General features: G+C 34.4%; 1 protein-coding gene across 9 annotated transcripts in view; it reads right to left on the bottom strand.

Annotated features, from left to right (window-relative positions):
• DMD (dystrophin) overlaps nt 1–27,799 on the bottom strand; it is a 1,947,932-nt gene that overhangs the window by 1,666,309 nt on the left and 253,824 nt on the right. For all 9 annotated transcript variants that reach the window (XM_064483309.1, XM_031445593.2, XM_064483311.1 and 6 more), the window contains exon 2: nt 11,325–11,386. In XM_064483309.1, coding sequence (XP_064339379.1) covers nt 11,325–11,386 — 62 coding nt within the window. The remainder of the gene's footprint in view (nt 1–11,324; nt 11,387–27,799) is intronic.

The raw sequence follows: 27,799 nt of genomic DNA, 5'->3' as shown, positions 1-27,799 counted from the left end.
CTCAAGCATTCTTCTCAGAGGGACTCGATTCCTCCTGCCCTCACAAGAATATAAACGATGATAACCACCACTAATGAATGTGTACCATATGCCAGGTATAATTCTATGTGCTTTGCATGCAGAACATCTTTTAATCTTTTAAATAAATATTTGATGGAGAAGTCGAGGCTTAGAAAGGTTTAATAATTTACCCAAGTTTACACACACTAAGTGGTGAACTGGGAATTGAAACTCAAGCTTCTGAGTCTAGTACTTGCTTTCATACTGATCTCCTGAATGCCTCATAACCACATTAAACCGAATACTTCAATACCTAAAACTTAAGTAATCAACAAGCCTCAAACGTATCTCTTCTGCTTCCTGTCTCGGTTCCTATCCCAATTTATGGCATCTCCATTTGCCTAGTGTCCTGAGACAATACCTTGAATCCATCAGATTCATTCCTTGTCCCCCTTTTCCAGTCACTAAGCAAATCTTGGTGTTTCCATCTATCCAACCAGGTCACCCCCATTTATATCATCCAGGGCTCTTCTCAGGATTTTGCCATGGCTTGGTGGAAAGGTTCAGGAAGTACTAGGCAATGTGGATCTAAACTCAATGTTAAAAATGCATATTTGGAAGCTGCATCCTCAAAAATCATGTCCTCAGTGCTTCCATAGTGTCAAGCCCAATATTAGGTCCTGAGTATGAAAGAAAAAGGGTTGACAGAAGAAAGGACTGAGATAACAGCCACTATGACCAGCTTTGTTTTCAATTCCTCTCTCCTTTTCTTCCTTCCTCATTGCCATCCATTCAACAAATATTTACTGAATATCATTGTACATGAGGGAGTATTCTCTAGGCTGAGTATACAGTGATGACTGAGTCAAGGTTCAGACCCTCAAGGAGTTCAGTTAATAGATGTGAAATATATGTAAACAATAATTATAAGGCAGTCAACACAGGTTCTACATAGTAAATGCTATGAAGGAAACTATAGGTAAATCAAGCCTATCTCCATTTGATTTATGGCCATCCACCCTGAACCTAGATCATAGGAGAGGCAAAGATCACGTTAACCCAAATGCACACGTACTGGATTATATACAGATTCACACACATACACACATGGTGTGATAGTGGTACTCTGTATCTTCTCTCATCTTTTTTTTCAAAATTAAGATAGCTTTATTTATTTATTTACTTATTTACTTACCTACCTACCTACCTTCAGGTAAATTTCAGGAGCTGAAAATAAATCCTTTTTCCATGTAAATATACCAAAAACTAAAATTATTTCCCATGATTCCTCCTGGGAAATTTACTTGCACTTTCTCACCAAACCCTCTCTTTCCATAATCTTTCTTATCCCAGTAAATAGCCATCCCATCCTTCCTTATGTTAAGGCTAAAACTGTTTTTCGCCATTCTGTCAACCTCCGTATTTAGTCCATCAGCAAATCCTGTTATCTCTACTTTCAAAATGTAACCAAACTATGACCATTTCTCCCTAGGTCCATGGCTACCAGCTTAGTCCTAGCTCCACACACACCCCCAAACTGGATTACTACATTAGCCTCTTGCTCACCTTCCTACTTCTACCTGGTCATCCTACAGTATAATTTACATTGCTTCTAGCCACTGCTTAAAATTCTCAGCCTCCTGAACTACCATAACGTGGAAGCCAAGCCCTCACAATGGTCGATGAAGCCTTACCTGATTTGTCCCTCTAGCTCATAGCACTCTGCCCCAGACATTCTACTCCAGCCACCCTGCTGTCCCTCGAACACACACACATTCTCTCCTCAGGACTTTGGACATGTTCTTCCTTCTGTCTGGAACTTTGTTCTCCATGCTCTCTGCATGATTCATTCTCTTCCTTCCCTCAGGTTTCTTATAAATCTCTTGGGAGAGGTCTTCCCTGAATCCACTACAGAAAACAACAACCCACCCTATTCTCATTCTTATCCTTTTTTTTTTTTTCCCTAGTACTCATCACTACCTAAAATTCTACATTCCTGGGGCAGAAAAAGAAAAAAGTTGACAAATAAATACAGAGGATGTCAAATAGTTCGCTAATTGTTTCCTTGTTTAGTTTCGCTCATCTGGTTCACATCTGAGACCCTATATTTAAAAGGACTTTTTTCTCTGTAATGTCATGTTCAAAAACCTAGAGCAGCTGACATGTAATAGGTGCTCAATAAATAGTAAGTTAATGAATGTAGACTTTATGTTTATTTCTATAAAAACATGTTTCCTTAAACTTAAATGATTATTTATGAAGGATAAGAGCTTAATGCATAGACATAATATACAAAATATTTATTCTATGACATAATAATTGCAGGTAATTTTAATAACAAGATCAGTTCTTACAAAAGTACCACCCGTGGATCATGTATTCTGAGAAGATTGGTTTTCTGGGTGCCAGGTGGGCTAAATCAAAGAAGAAAACCTTTAGCAAACTCATTCATAACTCTCATTTATTCTCATTAAATGACAGCTAATATTAAACTATGAAGTGGTTCCACTAACATTTCTAACTAAGGGGTCTGTCTGTCTCCATCCATCAGGTGGCCACAATTCTGGATGAGACCGAACGTGATTGTGTATTTATTTATCACCTACTGTCTACTCTTACTGTTACTTATCTCTGCACATAGAATTGGGATACTGAAATTAGGGCTTAAATGAGAGTAAGATTAAGCAGAGGACTTTTTAAACCATGCTCTGTCTTTTATGGTCCAAGAACTTCACAAATTTGCCTCTAGCTGCATCACATGAGAGATTTCTACAGCTGAACTTATATCAATACATTACTGTCAGATTTGGTCTTAATTCTTTGTGTTCTGGCTACCATGATCATAAGGTGACAGAGAATTCTCAGAAGACAACGGAACCCTGGTAAGGTCCAAAACATAACCCCTTAAGTGGAACGTAGAGAAAGAGCCTCAGGATGCCACTAAAATAAAATTCTTTTGCAGAAGCAAAGTAACGAACAAAAGAGAGATTGGAGGACACTGTATAGCCATTGGAACTTTTTATTAGTAAGAAAAACATATTGTTGCCTATGAAATGATTGCAGTGAAAGCAAACATGGAGATACAGTTGATAGTAATGCCTGTATAGGCTATTTTTTTTCCAGAACATTGAGCTCAATTATATGAATTGCTTTCCTTTTCACCTAGATGCTCACAGAATACATAATTAAGTTTTAAAAAATATTCTTTCTATCTATCTATCTCAGATATCTTTGCCAATCAGATATATATTTTTGAGACTTGTAACATAAGACTATTAAGACTATATATACTTAATATACATACATATGTATGCATATATATAAGATATAAAATATCTGATTGGTAGGTTTTGAGTCTTTTAACACAAGCCCAATTCCATTATTGAGTAAAACATCACTCAGGATAGACTCCAACTTCAATCAATTATAGTGATTCCCAATTGGAGAAAGAGAAAGGCCATTTCCCCTTGAGGGTTCATCAAAATCCTAGGTGAGGTTTCCTCAAACATTCCTTACTACAGACCCGACTGAATCACTGATATTTTATAGCAGTGGTTCCCAAAGCATGGTCCCATACCAGCAGCATCAGCAAGTCTCTTTACTGCCATGTTCAAAACCCTAGAGCACCTGATACACAATAGATTTCAATAAATAATAAGTTGGTGAATGTAGACTATGTGTGTGGAGTGTAAGCACATAACAATTAGCTTTTTTGATTGTCATATAAGTGCCTGATGTTAAGTTTTTGATTGCCAATGCATCCCCTTCAAATCTATCCATCTAGAATAAACACATTACCAGCTACACAACTAAAGAGCCAGGCCACCCCAATCATGCAAGTTCTCTCTTTCAGAAAGCCCCGGTTAACTTAGATAATTGACAGTTTGACTGACAGTTTGCTTTTCTCTCCCAGCATTTTAATTCCTGCTCTTAAATTTTAAATTCCCCGATAAAGAGTGAGCTCATGAAATTCAAGGTAATCCATCCTGACCCCTGTAAAGGTAGAATCCCAGGTCTGTGCTCTGTCTCTCTACCTGTGACCTCGCTGTGTGGTCCTGGGCATGCCTTGGACCCTTCAGGACTTCTGAACAACATACATTTTTTTTTTTTCAAAGTTCTCTGATGGTTGTTGCTGAGATGCTTCTTGAAATCATAATAAAGAACCACAAGAGCCAGTCTAGCTACATCAGTCCACTCAAGGAAATGTCTGTGGGGGTTCCCACAAGTTGTATGGGTCCAGGTGAGCACCCGTCAGCACTCCTAGCCAATAGCGCTATTATTGATAGCTAAGACTGACCCCAAAAAGCCTATTTCTGTCAAAGCATGTTTCCTTAAATATAAATGATTGTTTATGAACGATAGGAACTTAATGCATAGACATATACCTAATGCATAGGAAAGTATTTATACACTGTCTGACATCATAGCTGTAGGTAATTTTAATAACAGGAACCCTTTCTAACTCGGAACTTGTTAGAAATCAAGAGTTCTTGGGTTCCTCTAGATCTATGGAATCAAAAACCCTGGCTATGGGTTACAGTGATTGACGCTGTAACAAGCTCTCTAGGTGATTCTGATGCAGTATTCTGATGAGAATGAGTGGTATCAAACAACTCTACAACAAAATGTAACCCTTTTGCATTTTCATTTTAGATCCTTATGTCTATTTCCTAAGTGTAAAGTCTAGGCTTCAGATTCAATTTTGCAGGAAAGATTAGTGGTGGGAGGACAGTTTGATTGCTCTACCATTGCCTACTGTTTTAGAACGTCACAATTTTCAACCAGAAGTTGAATATTAACATGATTAAACCAATAGCTCATTCTTGGCACAACTGGCCCCAACAATAGTACAACTAACTACTCAGGAATGGCATCTGCTTGCTCTCTCACAGCCTCCATGTTCCACTCACACACATCTCCTTGGCCACTCGCTACCTGATAGGCCAAGCTTCTGCAACCATTCCAAACTTCCACGTGCAATTCTTGTTGCCTTCATCTTTCTTTAAATAGTCTTTATGTGGATAACCTTACATTAAGTGTCACCTCTTTTCAAAAAGCTGTCCTCCTCTCCAAGCAATTAGTCATTCTTTCCTCTATGTTCCCATGGCACTTCTATTATATTTAAGGCCAAATTTTATTTTAATTACTTGTTTATATAAGTGTTTCTTCCTTCAGATGATAATCTCTTAGAGAAGAAAACCATGTTGTATTGTGCCTTTTCGGGGTACAAAAGTATGCCTGCCACAGAGCTGGCACTCAAAAGATATTTGTTGAATGTTGAAAGGTTATTTTAGCAACTATATAGCTCCAGTGGGATGGTACTAGAGTGCCAATATTCTTCCCAAAATGAAAATAAATCACGAAAGTCAATACATCTTGTTTTGCTAGAAAGTTATGTAGGCCCCAAAGACAGAATAAATCAGGTAACTAATGCATTTGCCTATCAGCCATGGAGAATTGCTTTTAGCTAGCAACAATAATGCTAGTTGGTAAATATTTACATTTGCCAGCTAAATATGCTTGCCACTGAGACCACTCCACCCTATGTCGGTACTGCAATCAACAATTCCATTTTTCTTGCATTGTTTCCGTAGTGTAGTGGTTATCACAGTCGCCTAACAATTCCATTTTTCCCATAAGATATTTCAGAACATAGGAGTTTAAAGAGCAAAACCTGTATACCTTATAAAACTAGCCAGAATTAGTAAGAGCTCAGTAACAGTGGGTTGATAAAGAACAACAGATTTCTAAGAAAAATCTGTAATACAAACAACAAATTATTTGTCTTTCATTGAAAACAATGAGACCTATCACAATCCAATTTTCCTTTCACTAACTGAATGATATCCTTTGTTACTTGGGTACTTTGCAAAGATTAGATTCGGAAAAACATTCAAGGGAATCGTTCTCAGTGGATTAGACCATTAACCATAATTATTTCAATGGCAAACACAGACATATTCTACAAGTCATCTTAACATCTAGCGTAGATTTAGGGTAGCCCACATGCAAGTAAAGCTATATTTTGTATTTCTCATAAAATTATTTTAAACAAATATTTAACTTATCTCTTATACATAATGATTTGCTTATGATTTGTGAAAATAAAATTAGTATTAATAAATAACAATATTCACAATTTACATAATTATACTGAAAATTAGATTATATCACTCACCAAAACCTAGCATGTAAAAGTATTGACATTTAATGTACTGGAAATCATTTAGAAAGAATCAATTAAAAGTCTTCCTCAATAGTAGTTGAGTTTTGGGGTTATTAAACATTCAAAGGTAGCTTCAAGTCTCTGTTGGTATTGTAAGCCTTAAATACCTTCTATTCTCAAGTTTTCAATGTCCTCAAAACCTCTCTCCACTTCTCATAAAACCTATCAATTGTGTGATGTGTCTCAAGAAAAATGCAGCATTTGGTAGGTGGATGAGTTGTCACAACAGTAACAGATATCAAAATATTAGGGGTTTTAAAGTCCAGTTTCTGAGCTTCATTTCTTCCATTTATCTTGAGCAAGCCACCTAATCTCATTTAGCACATCTGGAATACTTACTAGGTCAGGAGTGCAGCTAACCACAAAAGCATCTCTCTAAATAGTGTTATTAATATGATGATACAGAGGAACAAAAAGTTTCTAATCTTCACTATTTCTGAAATGAGGATTTCTATTGTTTCTTGTACCAATATTCATCTCCCCAAAACAACATTACCAAATACATTGGGTATTACCAAATCCTTATGCAGCCTTATTATCGTGATCCAGAGAATGAGTTCACTGCCCTTCATACTCTCTAGTGACCTAATTCTTCCTGATACCAAACAGTAAGGAGAAACAGGAAGCCAGAGGCATAGCAGTCTGGGACTGTTTATATCTATGGCGAACCTTCCATGACACAACAGCTCTGCTCTATTATGTCTGATAATCAGGCCCCTTGTATAGTAGTTATATATCAATTTGTTAGTTATGTATAAATTTGGAACCAACAGGGAGGAGAGGTACATACAAATTGTTACTTTTTTCACTGAAACAGTCTTTTGCCCCTAGGTCCCAGTATCCTTCTTCTATACAATGGAACTGTGAAATTAACTTTAAACATATAACATGCTTACTGCGTGTGCCTGCGTGTGTGTGTGTGTGTGTGTGTACTGAGTGCATGGCACAGAGAATGTGGTAAGATAATGAAATATAAATAAATGTTCTATTCTCCTTGTTTCATCCAAAGAAGGTAGCCAAAACCATGTTCAAGGAAGAAATAAGCAGGTATCCAGGGGAGAAATGCATAAATATATGATTCATTTAATTCAGAAAATACATTACATGATAAAACTGGCAATGTTTTATGTTTTCTATTTCTCAGACTTTTACTATATGTTTTCTCACAAGGTACACATGGACATATAAGGAAAACAAGTTTCAAAGAAATTAAATTTTCTGTGTACCTTTTTTTTTTTAATGACTTCATGTGTGGATATAACGTAAAAAAAGCTTTGTTTATGGACTCACAATTTTAGTGTTAGTTTGTATTATAACATGATCATCATGCTGGCCAGAAAGGAAATTATGGTGAATTCTTGGAAAAAGTATGTTACTTCAGTTAATCCTATTTCATGTTATTGTTATCGTGAGAGGGCGTGTCCTGTCTTTTAGGTATGGGCATATAGTTGTGGTAATAAAGACATAAACATATTATATCTTGGGCCCTGGTGAAGTACATAGACAAAACCAATCATAAATTTCTACTTCACTTAAGATAAAAACAAAGTTGTCTACTACTTTTGGAAGAATTAGAAAAAGTGTACTTAGAGGACAGAAATAAAGTTAATCACTAAATCCAGGGTAGGATCAAAACCATCATATAACTCATTGGGAGATGGTTTAAATCTTTCAATTGATCTAGTAGTAAATATTTTCCCCCACAGATTGCTTTTTCTCTAACCCAAACATCAAACAAGTTTGATGACAAAATTATTGCTGGTCATGATTTCAAAAGTGTACCTTCCTTATATATGCTTCTGTGAATGAATCTGTGTGAATGAGCAGGATTTTTAAAATGTGAATTATATTTGTGGTAAACAGTAAATATGTTTTTAGGATTATAAAATATCTATAAATTACAAGAAAAGACTATTTACCTTGAATTAATCTTACCTAGAAATGTCTTTGTGTTTATGTGGAGATAAATATTGTTTGCTTATCTTTATAGAACAGATGCAATAAATCATATTCCAGTAAAATTTTTGGAATCGAAGGTTAATAGAAGACTTATTTTAAAAAAGAGATAGGGCCTATTTTAAAATGGTACTGGGAAAGAAAAAAATCAGTTGGATTTACTACAAAGATACAGTAAGCTTCAAATGACACAAAATGATAAGGCTGTATTTAATCACTTTTTCCCTTGAACTATCCCTTATGCAGCTTTACAAAATAACAAGAAACTACTCTGCTGTCTCTCTATGCTTCACAAATATTACACCAAAGTCTCTGTGTCTGTGTGTGTTTGTGTGTGTGTGTGTGCACCTCATCAATAAGCCTTTTACCTCATCATATTCATTTTTATTGTTGTTGTACGTTTTTCTCTTTGCCCAATTTACCACAAAGATTTTTTAATTGCTTTTTCTCTTTCTTAAGTCTTCTTCAACATATTCTTTTTCATTAAGAATTTTCCTCTTTTCTTCAACTTAGCATATATTTACTGATCTATACTACTGACAAAAATGTATTTATTATATTTATTTAGTGTACTAGTAATGATCACTGAGCTTATAAAGAAAACACACAGTCCTGCCTTCAATGGATCCCCATTTTCTCAGACCGGAGTGTCTTGCTCTTTGATGCTCCTTACTTTAGAGTCAGTCAGTAGAGCTTTCCCCATAAAGGCTTCTGGATTCTCTCTAGCTCAGAATACTGCTTTCTCTGCTCACCCACAGACTACTTAGGGCTACTCTATTTAGCAATTATCCAACATCTCCCAAATGGGTATGTTCCATGAGATCAGAAGATGCAACTTAAACTAATTTTCTGCCTCCTACAGGCTGGACTTCAGCTCAATTCCATGTAGTGATGAAATAAATATATGTCAAATGACGTATCTCACAGTTATGGTTATCTTTTGGTATCACCAAGTGGCTTAAACTGAATCAATTAGCTTTCTTTTCTCATCATCTTCAAAAGTGTCTACATAAACTTTAGTCATGTACCTAAAGTCTTGACAAGAAAAAATCAGTCACATGGAAAATATATTTTTCAGGTCTTTAAATGGAAGAAAATCACAGAAACATAAATGTTATCTCTGAATCTTTTTACTCTGTCTTTATAAATATTTATTTATATTCCTGATACCTAGGATATGCCCAAAGATGAAACTTCTGTATTTGAAACAGTGGTGACTCTCCTGATCCAAATGTAATAGGTTTAGGGAGAACACATATAAAATAAAGGAAATAAATAGGAGTTGAACTTGGGGGAGATACTTGGGAAAAAACAGTAAATGTACTCATGCATGTGATTATTCCACAGCTTTTACAATCTGGGCACTCATTAGGCAGGGAAAATTGCTCTAAGACAGTGCCAACAACATATTCATAGAAGACAGGATATTAAACTATGGTCAGTATATTAGCACATGAGTTGTGGTAAACGGCAGTTGAAAATGTCAATGTATGGAGAGTGATATCCATTTAGATTTCTGGGAATGAGAATTCAGAGTTTATCATGTTTACATACCTTATTAAAATAACTCAATGGTTTAATTAAAAGATTCAGAGTATTATGTTACATTATAATTTGAAAAAACTCTTTTTACAATTCTGATTTGTCTGTAAATTTGTTGGAAAGCTTTTATCTATTGTCTGCTACAAAGCTCCAAAATTAAGAAAATTTTAATGAGGTCACTAGATACAGCAATTAAACTATATACATTCGTGTGGTAAATATTCTGAGAGTTATGAATTCCTATCCCAAATATTTCTTGAGTTTATTTTTCATTTATTCTTCTTCATTTCTGTTGTTGTAATTTATTCATTTTTAATTATTTGTACCTTACTTAGTTCAGAAAAAGTTGAGACTTTATATATATGCTTCATTTTTATGTTTATCATTTAAAGTTCTATAATAGCAATTTATTAATTCAGTAAGTAAATATAAATGAAATTTGATTAGTTAAAATCCAGTAACTTTACTTTTTGCCAATATACTAAAGAGCACCTGGCAAAATTGTGCTATCAAATACCACAAAGAATAGATGATACCCTAAAAACCTTCATAAACTATTACTTTTCAGATTGTATCTTTCAGTGGATTGTTTTAGATCCATTACTGAAATGACTTTTACAAAATGAGACAGACCAAGGAGAAGGTAATTTATATACAGTAAGAGTGTCAGGCGTTGCACTAGAAATTTTTACATACAGTGCCTCTTTTAATCCTCACAATAACATGCAAAATAACCATTATTACCATTTTACCATTCTTAAAGCCTTGCATATAGGGTCCATATTTTATTAGCTTTATATTCTCATTATCTGGGTTTGATTTATTATATAGGCACAAATACATACATATACACACACACATACATGATAGAAAGATGAGGAAACTGACTTGCAAAGCAACTGACTGATTTGCCCAAATCCAGAATTATTAAATATAAATCAAGTCTTTCTAATCTTGAAATCCACACAAATCTCCTTACATTTCACTCTAGTTTTCAATTTAAGAACATTTTACTCAGTGTTCAGATAAAAATTATCTGGAGTTGTGCTATTTATCGATCATGAGTTAGTTGTACTTGTAAAGTAAATACATATTAAGAGTATGGATTGATGCCTACAGAAAAAGAGGATAAACTTATCATCTTACATTACTTCACACATGCTTTCAGTGACAGGGGCCAAGGAGAGGCAAGGCAGTTATATCTCTTTTTCTTGAACTTGGTAAAAACGAAGAAGGACCAAAAAAATGAGTATTTTTAGAACAATAAAAATCCCTCATGTCTTCTTCTAGTGAATGACATATACTATCTATTTGATGGAAGACTGCTATTCAAATCCTCTGATGAGTGATGTCATTAAGGAAACTCATATTATCAAGAAGAATCAAAGATATGCTTTATCAAATTAAATAATTTCTCTTTACCATGTATTCTGTTGCTTTTTCCTTAATTAAAAGTCAACATAATATTCCCAGATTTGCATAGGTAAAATAAAATGACTATGAGAAAAACAATATGGACGTTTAAATTACACAGGTACATAGTTCATTTTGGAAATTCAGTAACTTATATCCTAAAAGAGAAGTAACAAAATATTCTTACCTTAGAAAATTGTGCATTTATCCATTTTGTGAATGTTTTCTTTTGAACATCTTCTCTTTCATCTGCAATGTAAAATAAAAGATAGAGTTAAGAAATAACTTTGAATATCATTCATATTTTACAACCAAAATAATTTACAATTATTATGCATTAGTGTTATTTTATATGTGGTAATAAATTCATTGATAATGAAATTAAATGAGTGATGTTGGTATTGAGCATCCAAAAATGAAATTTGAAAAATCATTAATATAGTCAAGTCCCGACACATTCAAATATTGTATAAAGCTATTACAGAAAAGTAGTCCCATATGAATAAATGAAATATTATTTATTCTCCTATAATGAGTAGATATTCCAGCATAATCAAAAGAACCTATTATCTGTTATTTATTCTGAAAAACTATTCCTGAGCCTTTCCTCTTGCCTCTGCCCTCAGTCCATGTAGAAACGATTTTTCTCTCCTTTTAATACCTACATGCTGTAACATAGGCCCCTAGCATAGCCTCTTCCCATTATAGGAGGTTTCCGGATGATTGGGAACGTGGCTTAGTTAGGTTTGCATCACAGAACCTAGAATATTGTTTGCACAAATTAAGAGCTCAGAAAATATCTGAAAAATATAGGAATGCTTTAGAAGAGGGGGGAATCTTAAAACTCCAACATTTCTAATACCACTTTTCATCTAAAAGTCAGGAACTTTCAAACCAAAATGCAAATGATATTCTTCATGGATCATGTATAAATACTCAAAGGAAAAATCCCCAAGGACTTCTTACACCAAGAGATTAGAGTGGAAAATTATTAAGAAACAGCTTCGCAGAATTCATGCTTCTAAAAATTAATCTCTTTTTCCCCCAAGCTGGAAGTTAGTATAGAGCCAAATGGACAGGAAAATAATCAATCTTGATTTATTAAAATGCTTTTTTGATGCCAAAGCCTAGCTTTAAATTACTGTAAATGCAATCATATTAGTCAATGTTCAATAAATGAGTGCATGTGAGAGAGATTTAAAATTGAGAGCTTTCACATTTTATGTACATGGGTCAAAAGAACCCTTACTGAAATGCCCTGATAAAATAACCTCATTTGCTCTCATATTATTTTTCAGTAGTAAATCTCCACTGCTTCTAAAAATAGATGATACACAGTAAAAAAAAAAATCACTTTTCTATGACAAATGTATCTATGCATTAAGAATATGTTTATTTTAAAGCACATTATTAATCTGTAAGTAGATACTCTTAAGCAATATAAGAAATAACAGTGGATAAATAAGAAACCTAAAACTGTTTTCTTAGATAAGAAAATCTGACTTAGCATCACAAAATACTTCCTTCTTATTTGTGTTACTCCTACAAGCTACAATGTATGATCAACTATTGGCATTAGCCATGCAGTATAGGATAAATGATAATTATACTATGGAAGTATTTCCTTTGTTGACAAGTGTGAATAAATAAAAATAGATAGTAAGTGGTTTCAAACCTAATCTAGCCTCTTTCAAACATTACTTCTATAAATTCAATACTACTCTTTTTATAATAATAATAATAATAAATACATGGAACATTTCAGATGGTCAGGATTTCACCATTTTCACTGACTTGCTGTATAGGAAGACTGGTCTGTATATCTATTTCTCAACAGAATTACACATACATTCCTAAAAGTTAATAATCTTATTTGCAACTGTACCTATTTTTTCCAACAGGGGCATATATATCCTATCTGTCAGGCATGGGAAATTAAATGAGTCATCTGAAAGCATTCATTCAGAAGTTTTTAAAACATTCCTAACCATCTTCACCAGAAGATGAATAGGAGATTTTGAAGAGGTTTGTTCTAGATGCTTTTAAATGAAAAGTGGGTAGTAAAGCAATATTTTGATTGTTTTCGATTATATGTACAAAAAACGATTTTTAGAGAGGTCTTGAAGGCAGAAGAGAAACCTTGACATTATGTGCAGAATACTATGTATCTACTGTGTAAAAAGCACTAAATGTGAGCTCTACCATATAAACATCATCACTAAATGTCCTCTCTTACCTTTTTTGCTTTCAATACAAGAAAAATATGCCTTCAATGGATTGCCTGCTAATGTTTCATTTTGGTAAGGTAACATTTATTTTCTTTAACATGACAAGTATTAATATTATTAATTTTATTATTATAAGATATACAACATTTATTAGTACTTTAGTGTTCACAAAGCTGTTCTACATATACAATCTCAATCAACTCATATATAATTAACCATCTTATAAATTAAAAAAAAAATACAGGCTCAGAAGGAATCTAAGTATTAAGTAACAGAGATGAATTTGAAATCGGTTATTTGAATCAAAGTCCATGACATTATAATTGCATAGATAATATGGAATGCTATAAGGTAATCAGAGTCACAAAAGCTGAACATATTAACACAAATACAAAATATCATGGATTTAGAGCCTCTGTTTTGAATAACTCAGGGGTTTCATGTATATTGTAATCTATGTGAGTGACACCCTGGAATTTTACAGTGCACAACCTACATGTCTGCATCGATTTACGTGGAAGTGAAAACTGAACTTTCCTTGTGATGTGGCCTGGTTTATTCATTAATATTTTATATAATAATGCTTACTAATTGACATTTAGTGTTTCAATTTTTGTCTATATTAACGTGATGGAAATATTTTAACATTCAATAATCACTATAAGTTTTGTGTCTGCACATTACAATCCCCATAAACATGTATTTTACATAGTCACAATAATATTCTGCCTGTTTTTCCACTTATTTTATCATAAACATCATATGGGCTACCTGCTCCGTTTGTTTGCTATTAGAGATTTCATCATAATGAACATCTTCATGCATTCTTTTTTCAGTTTTGGCTACATAATGGCCTTAGGAGAAATTATTGGGTCAACGTTATGAAAACTTTTTATGGCTTTTACTAAATATTGTCATACTGCTTTCCCAAAGGTCATACCAATTTTTCATGGTACCAGAAAGAATGAAGTTATGCTGTTGATAGGAGTCTTTCTGCTTGTGCTTTTAGAACCAGTGCTGTTTTATTAGATATAAGGAGATGATGCTTGTTTTAATTTGAATCTGTTTGATTACTAATGAATTAGAATACAATTTATACATGTATTTATTCTGCATGTTTCTACTTTTGTTGAAATACTTGTTTATATCCTCTGCTCATGTATTGAGCCCTTGATATTTTAAAATTAATTGGAATAAGGTCATAAATTAGGAGTTTTTAAGCATTTCAAGTTGTGGAGTCCATTTGATTATCTGATAAAAATAATGATCCTTCCCTATAGGAAAAAAAAATGCTTATAAAGACATATTTACATACAGTTTCATGGGGTTCACTGACCTTCCTGCAGAAGATTCCTATTACCATGGAATCCAAGTTAAAAATCACTATTGTAAATTAAGCTACTTACTGTTAGTCAATGAATCAATTAATGTTCACAAGTGGTATGTATTTTTTATAATTTTTGTTTCATTTTGATTATGCTCAAAATGTGCACTTTTATATATTTGAATCTATTTCTACTGTTATTTCACATGTTACTTAAAATTTGATCATTTTAAGTATGATCATCTGTATGTCCAAAGTTAACCTAAAGTTGATATACATAAACATACATACACAAATTGTAATAGTGTTTATAGAGACTATTTCAATACTTTAATAAAATATGTTATTATAGATACACAGTCTACAGTAAGAGATATTAATGTGAAATCATCAACAAAGAGAATGAGAAAAGAATAAAGAGAAACCTCTTTTATCAGGAAGTGATTATTTATATCCTCCTGTTTAGTCATTTCAAGAAACACAGTTTATTTCCTCTTCTCTGGGGTTTGTTTATACCAGATTTTCTTTTACTAATAAATATATGTCTGGGTATATTAATGTGAGAGGCAAGGAAGAAATCTCTCTTGGAAAAATGTACCTGAAAACTATTCCTTGGAGATACCAAAGAGTGAAGAACCACTACTTCATAAATTGCAAAAAGTGATCAACATTTTACTTTATTCTCTCTCTGGGGAAAGCCCATATAAAATTAGCTTTCTGCCATACATAAAAATTGTATTTCATCTCAAAATCAATTAACCCTTTCCGGTAAAGTCATTTTTTATTCAAAGAATCTGGCCCTTCATATTTTCTAAGATTAGTGGAAGGACCTTTTGCCCTCTTACTATTACATTCCTGAGACCCTCATTTCCCTATAAATGTGGGATAATTAAACTGTGATATTAGTGATTCACAAGAGTGAGTTACTGCAAAAAAGTGATATTGGGCAAACTGAGAGAACATTAAATCAGGGGAACTGGCCTCCAGTTCCACTGCAGGGCTTCCTAGAATAGCGGCCTTAAAACTGCCAGGCCTCGGTCTCTTTATCTGCGAAATGAGGATATTAATTGCCATTTAACTTATGGAGCTGCTGTTAAGATGTAATTAATCATTTATTTATGCAATAATTTATAGAATAATTATTTCCAGAATACTTAGTATGTACTGATCACTGCACCAGTTACCAAGAAGATAAACAAAACTCATCTTTACCAAAGTTCATTACACAGTAGAAAATAGATATATCATGGATAAATAGCAAACATTTTGTATAAGGAAGGATATAAATATTTGAAGGGTACTACAGGAGAACAAAGAAAAGGATATGGATAGAATGTTAGAGAAATTATTTTCTATAAGGTGATGGCTAGGTTTAATCTAGAAGGATGAGCAAAACTAAGGGAAGAGAAAAGATGCAAAAGGAAAGATGAATCTTTCTGAGGAGACAGAAGGGCAAAGGCAGGGAGATAAGAAACCAAAAGGGCATGCTCTTCATTATATGCAAATGTCTTATGCTCTAAAATGCAAAGAAGGGAAAAGCATGGGATGAAATTACAAAGGGAACTGGGAGTGAGATCACAGGGAGTCTCCCTGATATGATCCCCTTATAGGCTATCACAGAAGACATTATTAGTGAAAGCATTTAAAAATTGAAAACAGAAACAAAAACAAAAAACCCAGTTAGAAGAACACCAAGAATTACCCTGATTACACAGGGAAATGAGTCATAATCTGTGCCAGAAAAATATTTTTTTAAATATTATTTCCTTAGGTGCTAGTCACTATGTTAACTGAAGATTCTCATCACTTAAGTTATCCAGAAAATATAAGTTTAGGTGTAGAAGGAAATATGAAAGTTGGTAACAGTTTAGAAATACACATAGGGAAGAAATACAAAGGGATGAGTTTATTTCACCTTGAAGAGAGGACTATTAAGTAATATGGAAGAGCTGTTAGGGTCAGTCTATTCTCTGCTTCCACCAAAGATGAGAAAAAAGGAAATGAGAAATAGGGAAGATTAATGGTAAACATTAGATAAGGTTATGTGATACTGTGAAACATTATGAAGGAAGGACCAAAACTCAGGACATATTTTGAAAATGGATTCACCATGCTATTAATGTTATAAAATGGCAATGCAAAGTGGAGGAGAATAGAATGGAAAATGGCATGAAAAATGCTTTCCATTAAATCTGAGTAATAGCTTTTGATCATAGAATTATAGAATGCTAGGGTGTAAGGTGACATTCGTGGTCATTTTATAATGAGGCGGTCTAAAATAATTAAATTACTGCACAAAGAAGAGAAAAACAGTGTCAAAGAGGTTTCCTTACTTCCCACTCACCCAACAGTCAATGTAATGCAGTTTTCACTGCTCATCATCCTATAAAAGGTGTTCTTAATAACATCACCTATGTGCTTTCTAGTTTCCAAGACAGTGACTGTCTGGATTATAACTGTCTTCCCAGCACTATGCATTGAAAATGTTACATAATAGAACAAAATAAAGGTGTTTTAAGTTAATAACCAAATTTACTTTTCAGACCTCTTCTCACTTTTCTTCTCTGCAGATATTTAACTCTATTAACCTGTGGTAGGCAGAATAATGGTTCTCCAAAGATGTCCGTGTCCCAGATTCTGTGGATCAGTTTTGTTAAGACTTACTTGTTTTAAAATAGGTTAAATTTAAATTCTTTTAAAACTCTTTGTTATGACAAAGAGAATTACGCTGCAGATAGAGTTAGATGTGCTAATCATAATCAGTTCATTTTGGAGAGGGAGATTATCTATCCTGGGTTATCTGGGTGGGCCCAGTGAAATCATAAGTTTCCTTGAAAGGGGAGAAGGGAGGCCAAAGACGGTGAACTGGAGAGGTAGCCGAATGAGAAGGACTTGGCCAAATTTTGCTGGTTTTGAAGATGGAGGCAGAGCGCCATGAGTCAAGAATGTGGACAGTCGGTACAAAATTGAAAAGACAAGGAAACAAATTCTCCCCAGGAGCCTCCAGAAGGCACACAGCTCTGCTGGCCCTTAATTTTAGCTTACTGAGGCCAATTTCGAACTTCTGAACTGAAGAATTGTTAGAGTAGGAATCTGTGCAGTTTTAAAATTTGTGGTAATTTTTACAGCATCAGTAGGAAACTATTATACAACGTTTCCTCTTTAAGACTACAAAGTCAAGGGACAAACACACACTGACACCTACTCAGTGACAGAAATTCAACTGTGTAAAAGATACAGTTGCTACACTTTTGTCCTTACAGCATAGTGAGAGAGTAGATAGTAGATACACAGATAAGCTCACCAACAGAGAGAATACAGGGCTTTGTCATAAGCCTACAGGAAGGAAACGAACTTGAAAAAGCCATTGCTTCCTTAATGAGGTGACATCTCAGCTGAGTCCTGAAAGTTAATCAAGAGTATAGAAGCAGACGTAGTGGCAAAGAACTCCACACAATAAAAAGAGCACGAGCAGCTATCAGTGTGACAGAGACAGAGAATGATCCTTTCACACACCTAGAGAAAAGAGGAGGAGGACAAAAGTGGCAGAGATGACTCTAAAAGAAGAGAGAAATAATCATCAGCCTAATTACAAACAGCCTTAAACTTTAGCCAGAAGGCATTTAGAGACCAAACCAGAATTTTAAGTAGGGGAATGGCAATATAGGTTTGTATTTTAGAAATGAATTTCATGGTAGGAAGAATATATTGGTAGAAGTAAGCGGAACAAGGAGACCAATTAGCTGGTTATAACTAAAATCCATGTGAGAAGTGCTGATGGCCTGTACTGGTGACTTGCAGCAGGACTGGAGAGAGGTAAATGAAGGCACTATGTATTTAACAGGTATTACTGGTAAGTATGAATTATTAATTATTAAATGTGGAAGTAGGGGATTTGGGAGAGGTACATCCAATGATACTACTCAAACTGGAGTCTAGAGATTCCAGGAAGAGGAGCCATGGGTCTGTATAGATAATGAGAGTATGGGAAGAACTGGGAAATACTGAGTTTGGGGTATTTTGAGACAAGAAGGATATGTGTAATAGGCAGTTAGATACAGGAGCCTGAAGTGCAAGAGAGAAATCTGAGTTGAAAATAAAATGTGGGTGTTACAAGCCAATCGGCATGTAGTAACTGAAGCTCCTATAGTGAGTGATATTACTAGAATGAGTGCATAAGCTTTCTGATCTTCTGAAATATCACTGATCCCTAGTTCTCCTTTCAACATAAGGGCTGTCGCCCAATCTGTTCCGCTGACTTGTTTGCCATTCACCCTGGAAATGTTGGCATTCTCCCAGGGTCCTAGCTTGCCTTTGTCTCTTCTTGCCTTGGTCTACTATGTTTATGCTTCCTAAGCAAAGTGACTTCCCTTCCCTCTCCAAATGCCATTATACACTGATACTGATGATACCTAAATCTGTATTTTTCATCTTGATTAATGTCCTGATCTTCACAATGACATAGCTGACTCTACTTTATACCTCCACCTTGATGCCCTGCAGGTACCTTAACAATATCATTCATCTTCCCAAATAAATTCACGGATCCTACTCCTCTTGCCAATTAATGGCATCATCATCCATCTAGTAATGAAATAAGTAACTCCTAAGTTATTATGCAAGTTTGACAAATGCTTCCCCTGAGGTTAAAAGCCAGATATACAGGCCTTTATAATTTGGCTCCAAATACTTTTCTAAACTTAACACTCATCATGCCTGGTGGCACCCACACATATCTCTTTCCCCTCTGCACATCTACCTACTAGCCACACAAGTCAAATGTCTCCATGAATAAGCCACACATTTTCTTACTATAGTCCTTTGTTTGTGCAGTCCCTTGCTCATGCAGTCTTTGGAATGTGACTTGAGAACTCTCACTATTAAGATCAAGTTCAAATAATCACCCTTATCTCCTTGGCAGAAGTCATCAATCAATTCTTCTGACACATACATAGGTTTTAGGATTTTTCAGACTGTGCCATTAGGATATGGAGATACATATGTATACACACACAAATACTTACTCTCTTTCATAATGTATCCCACAACCATCCATCACCCCCTACATGTAACCACAGTTGAATGGGGGGACTATTATGTCTGTGTAACTCCTGGCACCCAATACAATGTCTTCAAGCAGAAATAGGTTCTTAAGAAGAGTTGTTTGAATAAATCAAACGATTAATCAATACCATAATTAAATCCCACATCTACTGAGTCCCAGAGCAATGTTTTTTTTCCCTCCACTTTGCCATACTCCTGAAACTACTCTGTTAATTAGAAACTTACTGCCTTAAACATCAGTTCATCTCCAAAAATATCAACTGAGCACTCACTAGGTATAAAATCACTTTTCAGTATCTTCTCCCAAAATTTGGCCTTTGGACTGAAGCCCTTATTTTCACCACCATATGGAATGAAAAATAGAGATAGAGAGTATTTATTGCAAAAAATCTGCCTTGATTTTTCTGGGTAAATTACATTCTGGAACATGACGAAATTGTCCTTTACTTCATCTTCACTGCCGTGGCTTGTAACACAATGTAAGATGCTATGGGTGACCCGTCTGACCCTTTACCTCCCCTGCAAATGTTACTTCCTTCTCATGTAGGTCAAGTGCTTTTGTAGGGAGTTGATGGACCTGGATAATAATTTGAACAGCTGTGTCAGCTCATATGCGATAAAAGTTCCCTCCCATCCCCTGGCACTTAATCATAGAATTTATGCTATATTAGCAAATTGGAGTTATGGCCAGAACCTTACGTAATCACACAACTGCATGTATGTATGTTCATGTATAACTGAAAAATTGTGCTCTACACTGGAATTTGACACAACATTGTAAAATGACTATAACTCATTTGACTATAAAATGACTATAAAAAAAGAAAAAAAATCACCAATCACACCATATATATTGAAAACCCAATATAAGAATTGTAGAAATAGTTTTATGATGGTTATAGAAGTTACCATGAAATGGGCCTAATTAAAAAAAGGTAGAAGTATAATATTCAAATGGAAGAGAAAATGAGAAGTACAAGAGTGTACAGAGAGGTATTAGGAGTTGAAAAACAGAGGGCCATGTGGTAGATGGTGCAAATGGTTCTTTCTTGTTCTCTTCCAATTCCATTCTGGCCCCAAGAATATGGATCAGCTGTAGTAGAGGTTAGTGATTACACGTGATTACACACATTCACTCCAGCATCAAATAGCCTGGCTTCAAATCCCAGATCCACTTCTCACTAGCTTTATGACCTCAGGAACATTACTTAACCTCTCTGTGTCTCATCATACCCCTCTGTCTCACAAGAATAAAAACAGTGATACAGAACTGTGAAGACTAAATGTGACAGACTTAAAATACATACTAATAATGAAAACTTAACGAAAAAATAAAGAGAAAACCTAGAAACCTTTATTCCTACATATACTACTACTTCCTATGGACCGTCTGTATAAATTGCATTATCTTGTAAAATAGACACAATTTCCAGGCAGTGGTCACGTTAACAGTTAGTAAGATTTCTTTTATAGTATTTATAAATGTGTAGCAATTGGAGTCTTCTTAATTTGAAAGATGAAGAAAAATATGAAATGGTATTAGTAGAAATTATACCTTCTCATGCCCAGAAGAATGAAATGTATTTAGCAATGAGAATAATGAATATTTCTATGATGCATTATAATTTACAAAGTGATTCCAAATATCTCATCTTGTTTGAATATGAACATGTGGGTGTAGACTTGTTATGGGTAAAAATAAGTTACTATTAATTAGTATGCAGACTTGAAATATACTTTAGTAGTGTGTCATGAAAAAGATCACTTGTTTTTCTTAAAAATAATAATCATGGACTAATTATGGCAGCATAAATCAAAATAGATCAAGGTCTCTTATGCAATTTGGAGGTGAAACTAAATACTTGGATACTGTGCCAGAACCGCTAACTAGATACCTGCTTTCTTACCTTGGCCTTGTCAGTTTTACTTTTAAAATATTCAATTTTCTATTAAAAATTAAAAAACACATTTTCTGTGGTATATATTTACCTATCTTAATGGATTGTAAAATGGTTCTTTTCAAATAAAAAAGAATGTAATCAGCCAAATGTGCACAACAGCCATTTCCAAATGTCTGTATCAATGAGATGCTTTAAAAACAGATAAAAGCTCAGAGTCCTTTTTGGGTGCATTATAAAGGGATACTCAAATCACAGGCTACATCTGTTATACTTGCACTATAGAGCAACAGGTAAGAAAGTGGAGTACTAGATATAGCTAATGTCTCATGCATTATTTCCTTAACCCAACCATGAGTTTACCTGTAACTACAAACAGATTCTATGGCTGCTGAACATTTCCCACCTTAAGCATTTACATCTCTCTCCATCTTTGCATTAGGGCTTTTTCCAATTCTAAGAGAATCTGGTAAGCCCATCTACGGGGCAGCCCAGAAGTGCCAGAGACTCAATTCCCCAAGGTGCCATCCTCAGTAAATGAGGGACAGAAATCTACGTATAAAACCCCAGTGGAATAATTGTTGGCCATATTCTCTAGGGCGCCTCAAGGGTTACACAAGACACTGAACTCAGTGGCCCACAGATGCACTTCTGTCTTACCTGACTCACTTTCCCTATCCCTCCCTTCTGCTACTGGGGATCATTTCCCAAGTGAACTACCTGCACTGGTACTTGTTTGAGTTAGCACTTTGAGTAATGGAAACGAACCCATATGGGCACTGGGCCTAAGTTACTTGATTTGATCATATACTAGCTTAGCCTTAGACATCTCTTAAGCAACTACAAGCCTCATTTTTCTAGTCTGTAAAATGTAAATAATCATAGTAACAAAGTCTTAGTTTTGTTTTGATGAAGTGTCCTGTAAAGCATTAAGTGTAGTCTTAAGCAAAGACTTAGTATAAAATAAGAGTCAATATAACTATTACTCCTAACTGCATATTTAACTGCATTAAAGGTTTGTGAGTAGGATGGTAGACTGTACTACCATCATTCATTTTTCCCTTTCCTGCTTGCCATGAATCGCCCCAGGTGGCTTACACTTTCCACCTCACTGATGTGGGCTTTGTCATGTGACTTGCCTTGAGCAATGAAACATGGGCAGACATGACAATGTGTCAGTTCTGAGCTAGGGACTTAAGAATCATCAATTATTTTCACTCTTTTTGGCTCTTCCTCCTTTTGCCAGTGGCAAATCTGCCTCAAGCAGACTATGTTCCCCAAAGGAGGGATACATACATGGAGCTGACCTGAATCCAATGCAAAGATTGGAGCATACACAGGAATAAGAAATAAACCTTTGTTCTTGTAAACCACAGAGATTTAGACTTTTTTTCCACAGAGCAATATTCTAGAATAAAAATGACTAATATAACAGGTAGTAAATGTGTCCTACAGAATAAAATACAATAGCAGACTGTATATAGGATCCTTATTTAAAATAGATTTGAATTCAACTGTTTAAATTTAAATCTAATATGAACTAACGTATGGATTTTAACTAGAGTACTTAAAAGTCTCTAGAAGTCTTCTATTTCAAATATATTACCTTTTCTCTCTTGATCTTCCTCTTTACCATACCATTCACGATTTAAACATTAAATCAAGCTTGTTTTTCTTATGCATGGCCAAGTATTAACATAGACTGAAGTCAATCCGGAAGATGATTTAAGGGGAGGCTATATCCTAAGTAAATTTGATGGGTTACTGTAACAGCAATAGACAGTACTGAGACTGCTCATTTATACCTTGTGCCAAGTACAGAAAACATTTAAAACAGAAATGAAGAGTAAACACTTATTCCTTCTTACCAAATATGGAAGTCTTAAGCCAGTGTTTGTGAAAGATCAAGCCAAAAAGTATAAATAAAGGCCGACGATTTTTCTAGCATAAACCGGGGAAATTTTACAGTCAGTGAAAGAGCATTAGAGCCTGTCTTTCAGGACAGATTTCAGAAAATGATTACTGATAATACAAAAGAAGTCCTGGGAGCTAATCAAAGGAGGAGACAGTTTTGAGAGTTAATCAGGTGCCAATGCTAATAGATGATCCAAGTGGCAGAGCACAGAAAGTACAGAGTCCCACAGTCAATTTTTATTCAGCTCAAGGTTGCTGATACTGATGACAAGTAGTTACTGACAGCTTCTTCCAAGATTTCTAATGAAAGATTTCTTTTTTTTTTTCAAGTTATTACACCACTGGATTAAAAAAATGCATTTATTTCTTTTCTAAGAGCTGTGACAGGACCATACTGAGAACACTTCCCTCAGTGCACAACAGCAACGGATAAGTTTGATCTACATCTTGACTTAAATAATTTAAATAGATATGGATTTAGGTTAGCATGTAAATTAAGTAACTGCAGAAAGTTCCCGAACTAATGTCATCATTTGCACTTACTACAATTGAGTTGAACCTGTAGAGGATAATATAACTTAAAATGAGAAAAGATTTAGAAATTGTAGTAAACAGTTGAATTCATATAAAGGATAACCTTTAACAGACACTAGAAGAGTTTGAGGTTTTAAAGGAATTTTCTGACTCAAAAGAGTTTACCTATAGTTTTCTTCATTTTACTTTTACAAATACTAATTTCTCATCAATACAAAAGATCTTAAGTCCAATTAACCATGGCTTTCCCCTATGAACAATGTATGGACTTTGACCAGTTTTACATTGTATGTATATGTGTGATTTTTCTATTCTCATATTTAGATTTGCACGAATTGCAGCAAACTGCAAACATTACCTTCTGATTAGAGAACATTAAATACTTGTAAACTAGAACCTCCAAAATATCCAAAGTTTGTTAATTGATTGCATCATAATGCCCCCTATTTATGATTACTTTTATTATGCTAAATACCTACTAAGCAAATTATAAAGGAATGGCATTCCTGGGTTACAATAATATAATGATTTTAGCTCTGAACCAGACTATCTCAGTCTGAATGTAGCTCTGCTAGTTGTTAAGAGTGTGCGTCAGTTTCCTTGTCTTGTAAACAATGCTGAAAATAATGCTGATGCAGCACTGTGATGAACTTTGGCTCAGTGTTCCCACCTGAACCCCTGGCTCTAACACTAACTGACCTGGAATTTATTTTCCTCAACTTAAAAGAAAATAGAAATTTGGAAAAGATCGTCCATGTGTTTCTTGAGATCTAAAATTCTATCATCTGTTTCTTTTTATCATCTGATTCTTTAAGCCAGTGCTTTTTTCAGGAGGCAACAAAGCATCCGTATTCAGCACATGTGCTCTGGGGTCATACAGCCTGGATTCGAAGTCCAGCCTTGCTACTACTAGCTGGGTTTCCCTGATTTATTTACATAACTTCTCTATTTAGTTTCCTCATCTGCAGAATAGCTCTCAAAATAATAGTTATCTCATAGTGTTTTTGTGAGGATTAAATGAATCATTACCTTTAAAGAGCATAGAAAGTGTGTGGCTCAAAATAAATAATCAACTTTGTTATTCTTATCCTGAGATCCAAGAGCTTTTAATATGACTATGGGGTGGATTCTTAAAATTGTAAACAAAATTTTATGAGTATATACAAACGAGAGTCTGCAGTCATCAGTAGTGTCTCAGAGGGCTCCATGGTTTGAAAAATGTTGGATGAAACATAAAGAGGCTTCTGGCTTTTGTGCTTTAATGATCCATGTTTTACTTTTTTCAAGAACACAAGCATTAGCAGTAATAGGTCAACTTGTATTATTGTTCCTCAGACTGTGGTTTTTTCCCTTCTTATTTAGGAAATGTCCTGTTCTTTTTCTCTGTCCCTAACAGAGCATTCTTTTTATGGATCTACACATAGAAACTAGGTTGAAAAGAAGCATAGTTATATCGGGTTCAGCTATATTTCTTAACTAGCCTAAGAAATTACAGGCTTTCTCCATATTCTTTTAGAAATTACCCTTCAATTATTTAGGTTTAGACACTTTTCAAAAAGTTTTTGTATCCCTAGGTATACATAGATGCAGTTTTCCTACAATCCATTTTGTTATAAAGTCCTTTCTGAGAAGAGCACAGGTTCTTTTGTGGTATCTTGTGATGTTAAGTATTGACATAATGTAGTATAGTAATTAAGACTCAGCAAGATTTGTCTGTTAACTGACTGTTTCAGACATTTATGCCTTAATTTGCTGTGTATCTTTAATGCACACTTTTTCTTTAGTTAAAGCTGCCCATTTCAATGAGGGAATCACTTCAATGATCATTCTCACAGTGTATAAAAAGGCACCATAACATGCAAATCACTCATTGCTGCACAGATACAGTGGATTCACAACTTGGAAACCAGTATTTTCAAAGCACAGTACGAAACTGTCTGAAAATCACAAACTCTCAGCAGAGATCAGTAGAAAGAACCAATAATGGCTAAAAGAAGAACACTATTGATTGGTAAAGTAATATGAAAAGAGAAAAGGTGTATGTTAAATACTAACTTTGGGTAAGTATTCATAGATTAGGAGATAAAATTTGAGGGAAAAAAATGTGTTTAAAGATGAAAAGTAGTCTGAACGAAGTGCTTTCATTGAGAAACTTAACTGAGGAGTCAAAGAAAAACAAACAAAAAGATTTAGACTTAATATAATAATTTAGGATTAAGTTGAATAAAGAGGTAGGGGCAAGAGGGGGGTGGGCATCACTGACCCCGATGTTTAGTACAATATCAAGCTCATTCAATTTATAAACCAAATTTATGTTCATGATCCAAATTTTAGGAACTAGGGGGGAAAAAGTGTATTAAAAGCTCTATGATTAAAGTTTTGATATGTTTCCTTTGCATTTTTCCTTGAGTAACTGTAATTGCATTGCACAAATAACTGTATATCCTGCTTTAATTTTTTCTTTTTATTTCATTAGAAAAATTGATTTTCACCTTAGATACACATGGTTAAACTCACTATTATGCCATTTAAAGAAAGTTCCAGATTACAGAACATTAAAACTATTCAACATTCATTAAATACCATATTGAATTTATTACTAATAAGTAATAACTTCTAGCTTAATTGAAGACAAGTGGTTAAATACAGAACTGAGATATTCTCTACCAATTCAATATTTATTAGAACATTGTTTCTTTTCCCTTTCTCTCCTTTTCATCTGCTATGATTACATTTATATTCTTTAAGAATATAAGACACTGATTATGTCTGTAATGGGAACTCTGGTAAAGAATAAAATGAAATTCTTAAACTATTTTATTGAGATAGGAAAGTCTGATTGACATACAAAAAGCTGCACATATTTAATGCGTACAACTTTATGAATTTAGAGTTAAGTATACACTGGTGAAACCATCACCACAATCTATGCCAGAGACAGGACATCCTGCTTTCCTCATCTAAAATTATAACTGGGATTTTGAGTGCCATTAAAACAAAATTTAGACAGCTAAATGTATTATATGGCCCTGTGAAAATGACCATTCTGCGTTTTTTGAAACCTTGAAAAATGGTATCACAGATTTTGTTAAAATTACTTGTTAAAATAATGTTGTAATTAATATCTATATAGACAAATCCTCTACCCAAATTTGGGGTTATTACCTCAGCAAAGAGTCTCAAAGAATAGGTTAATGAATCTAGCAAGATAATTATTTCTATAGTTCTTGGCACATATGTTCAAATTACGTCTCAAAAACACTGCATAAAATCACATTCCTTCCAGTAAGTATGAGATTGTCTATAATGCTACATTGTAGCCACAGTAATGGTTTAAATATGAATTGAATTCATAGACATGTTTATGTCTATATCTACCTATGAGTTTATGTATCTACACTGAAATATGTCTCAAGAATTCAGACTTGGGACTTGAGTTGAGTCAGGCTCTCTCTGAATGCTTCGACTGTGAGACAGAAATAGAAAGGAATGGTAGCAATCCCTGTTCTGCCAGGTAAGGAACAGGGGAAGCCAGTCTGCAATAAAAAAGATGGTGCAGAGAGAAGCGGATATGACAGAGAATCCTGAAAGCTTTTCATTGCCTGCTTCCAGCATTTTCTTGAGGTACAACTGCAGTCTCTCCGTGCATTCCTTGAGAAACCTTTTAATCCTTAGAATACATGTATCCTTTAGAATCACT

This window comes from Camelus dromedarius, chromosome X, assembly GCF_036321535.1.
Source record: "Camelus dromedarius isolate mCamDro1 chromosome X, mCamDro1.pat, whole genome shotgun sequence".
Taxonomy (NCBI): Eukaryota; Metazoa; Chordata; class Mammalia; order Artiodactyla; family Camelidae; genus Camelus; species Camelus dromedarius.
The sequence above is the reverse complement of the archived record's forward strand: the minus strand, read 5'-3'. Positions and strand labels throughout refer to the sequence as shown.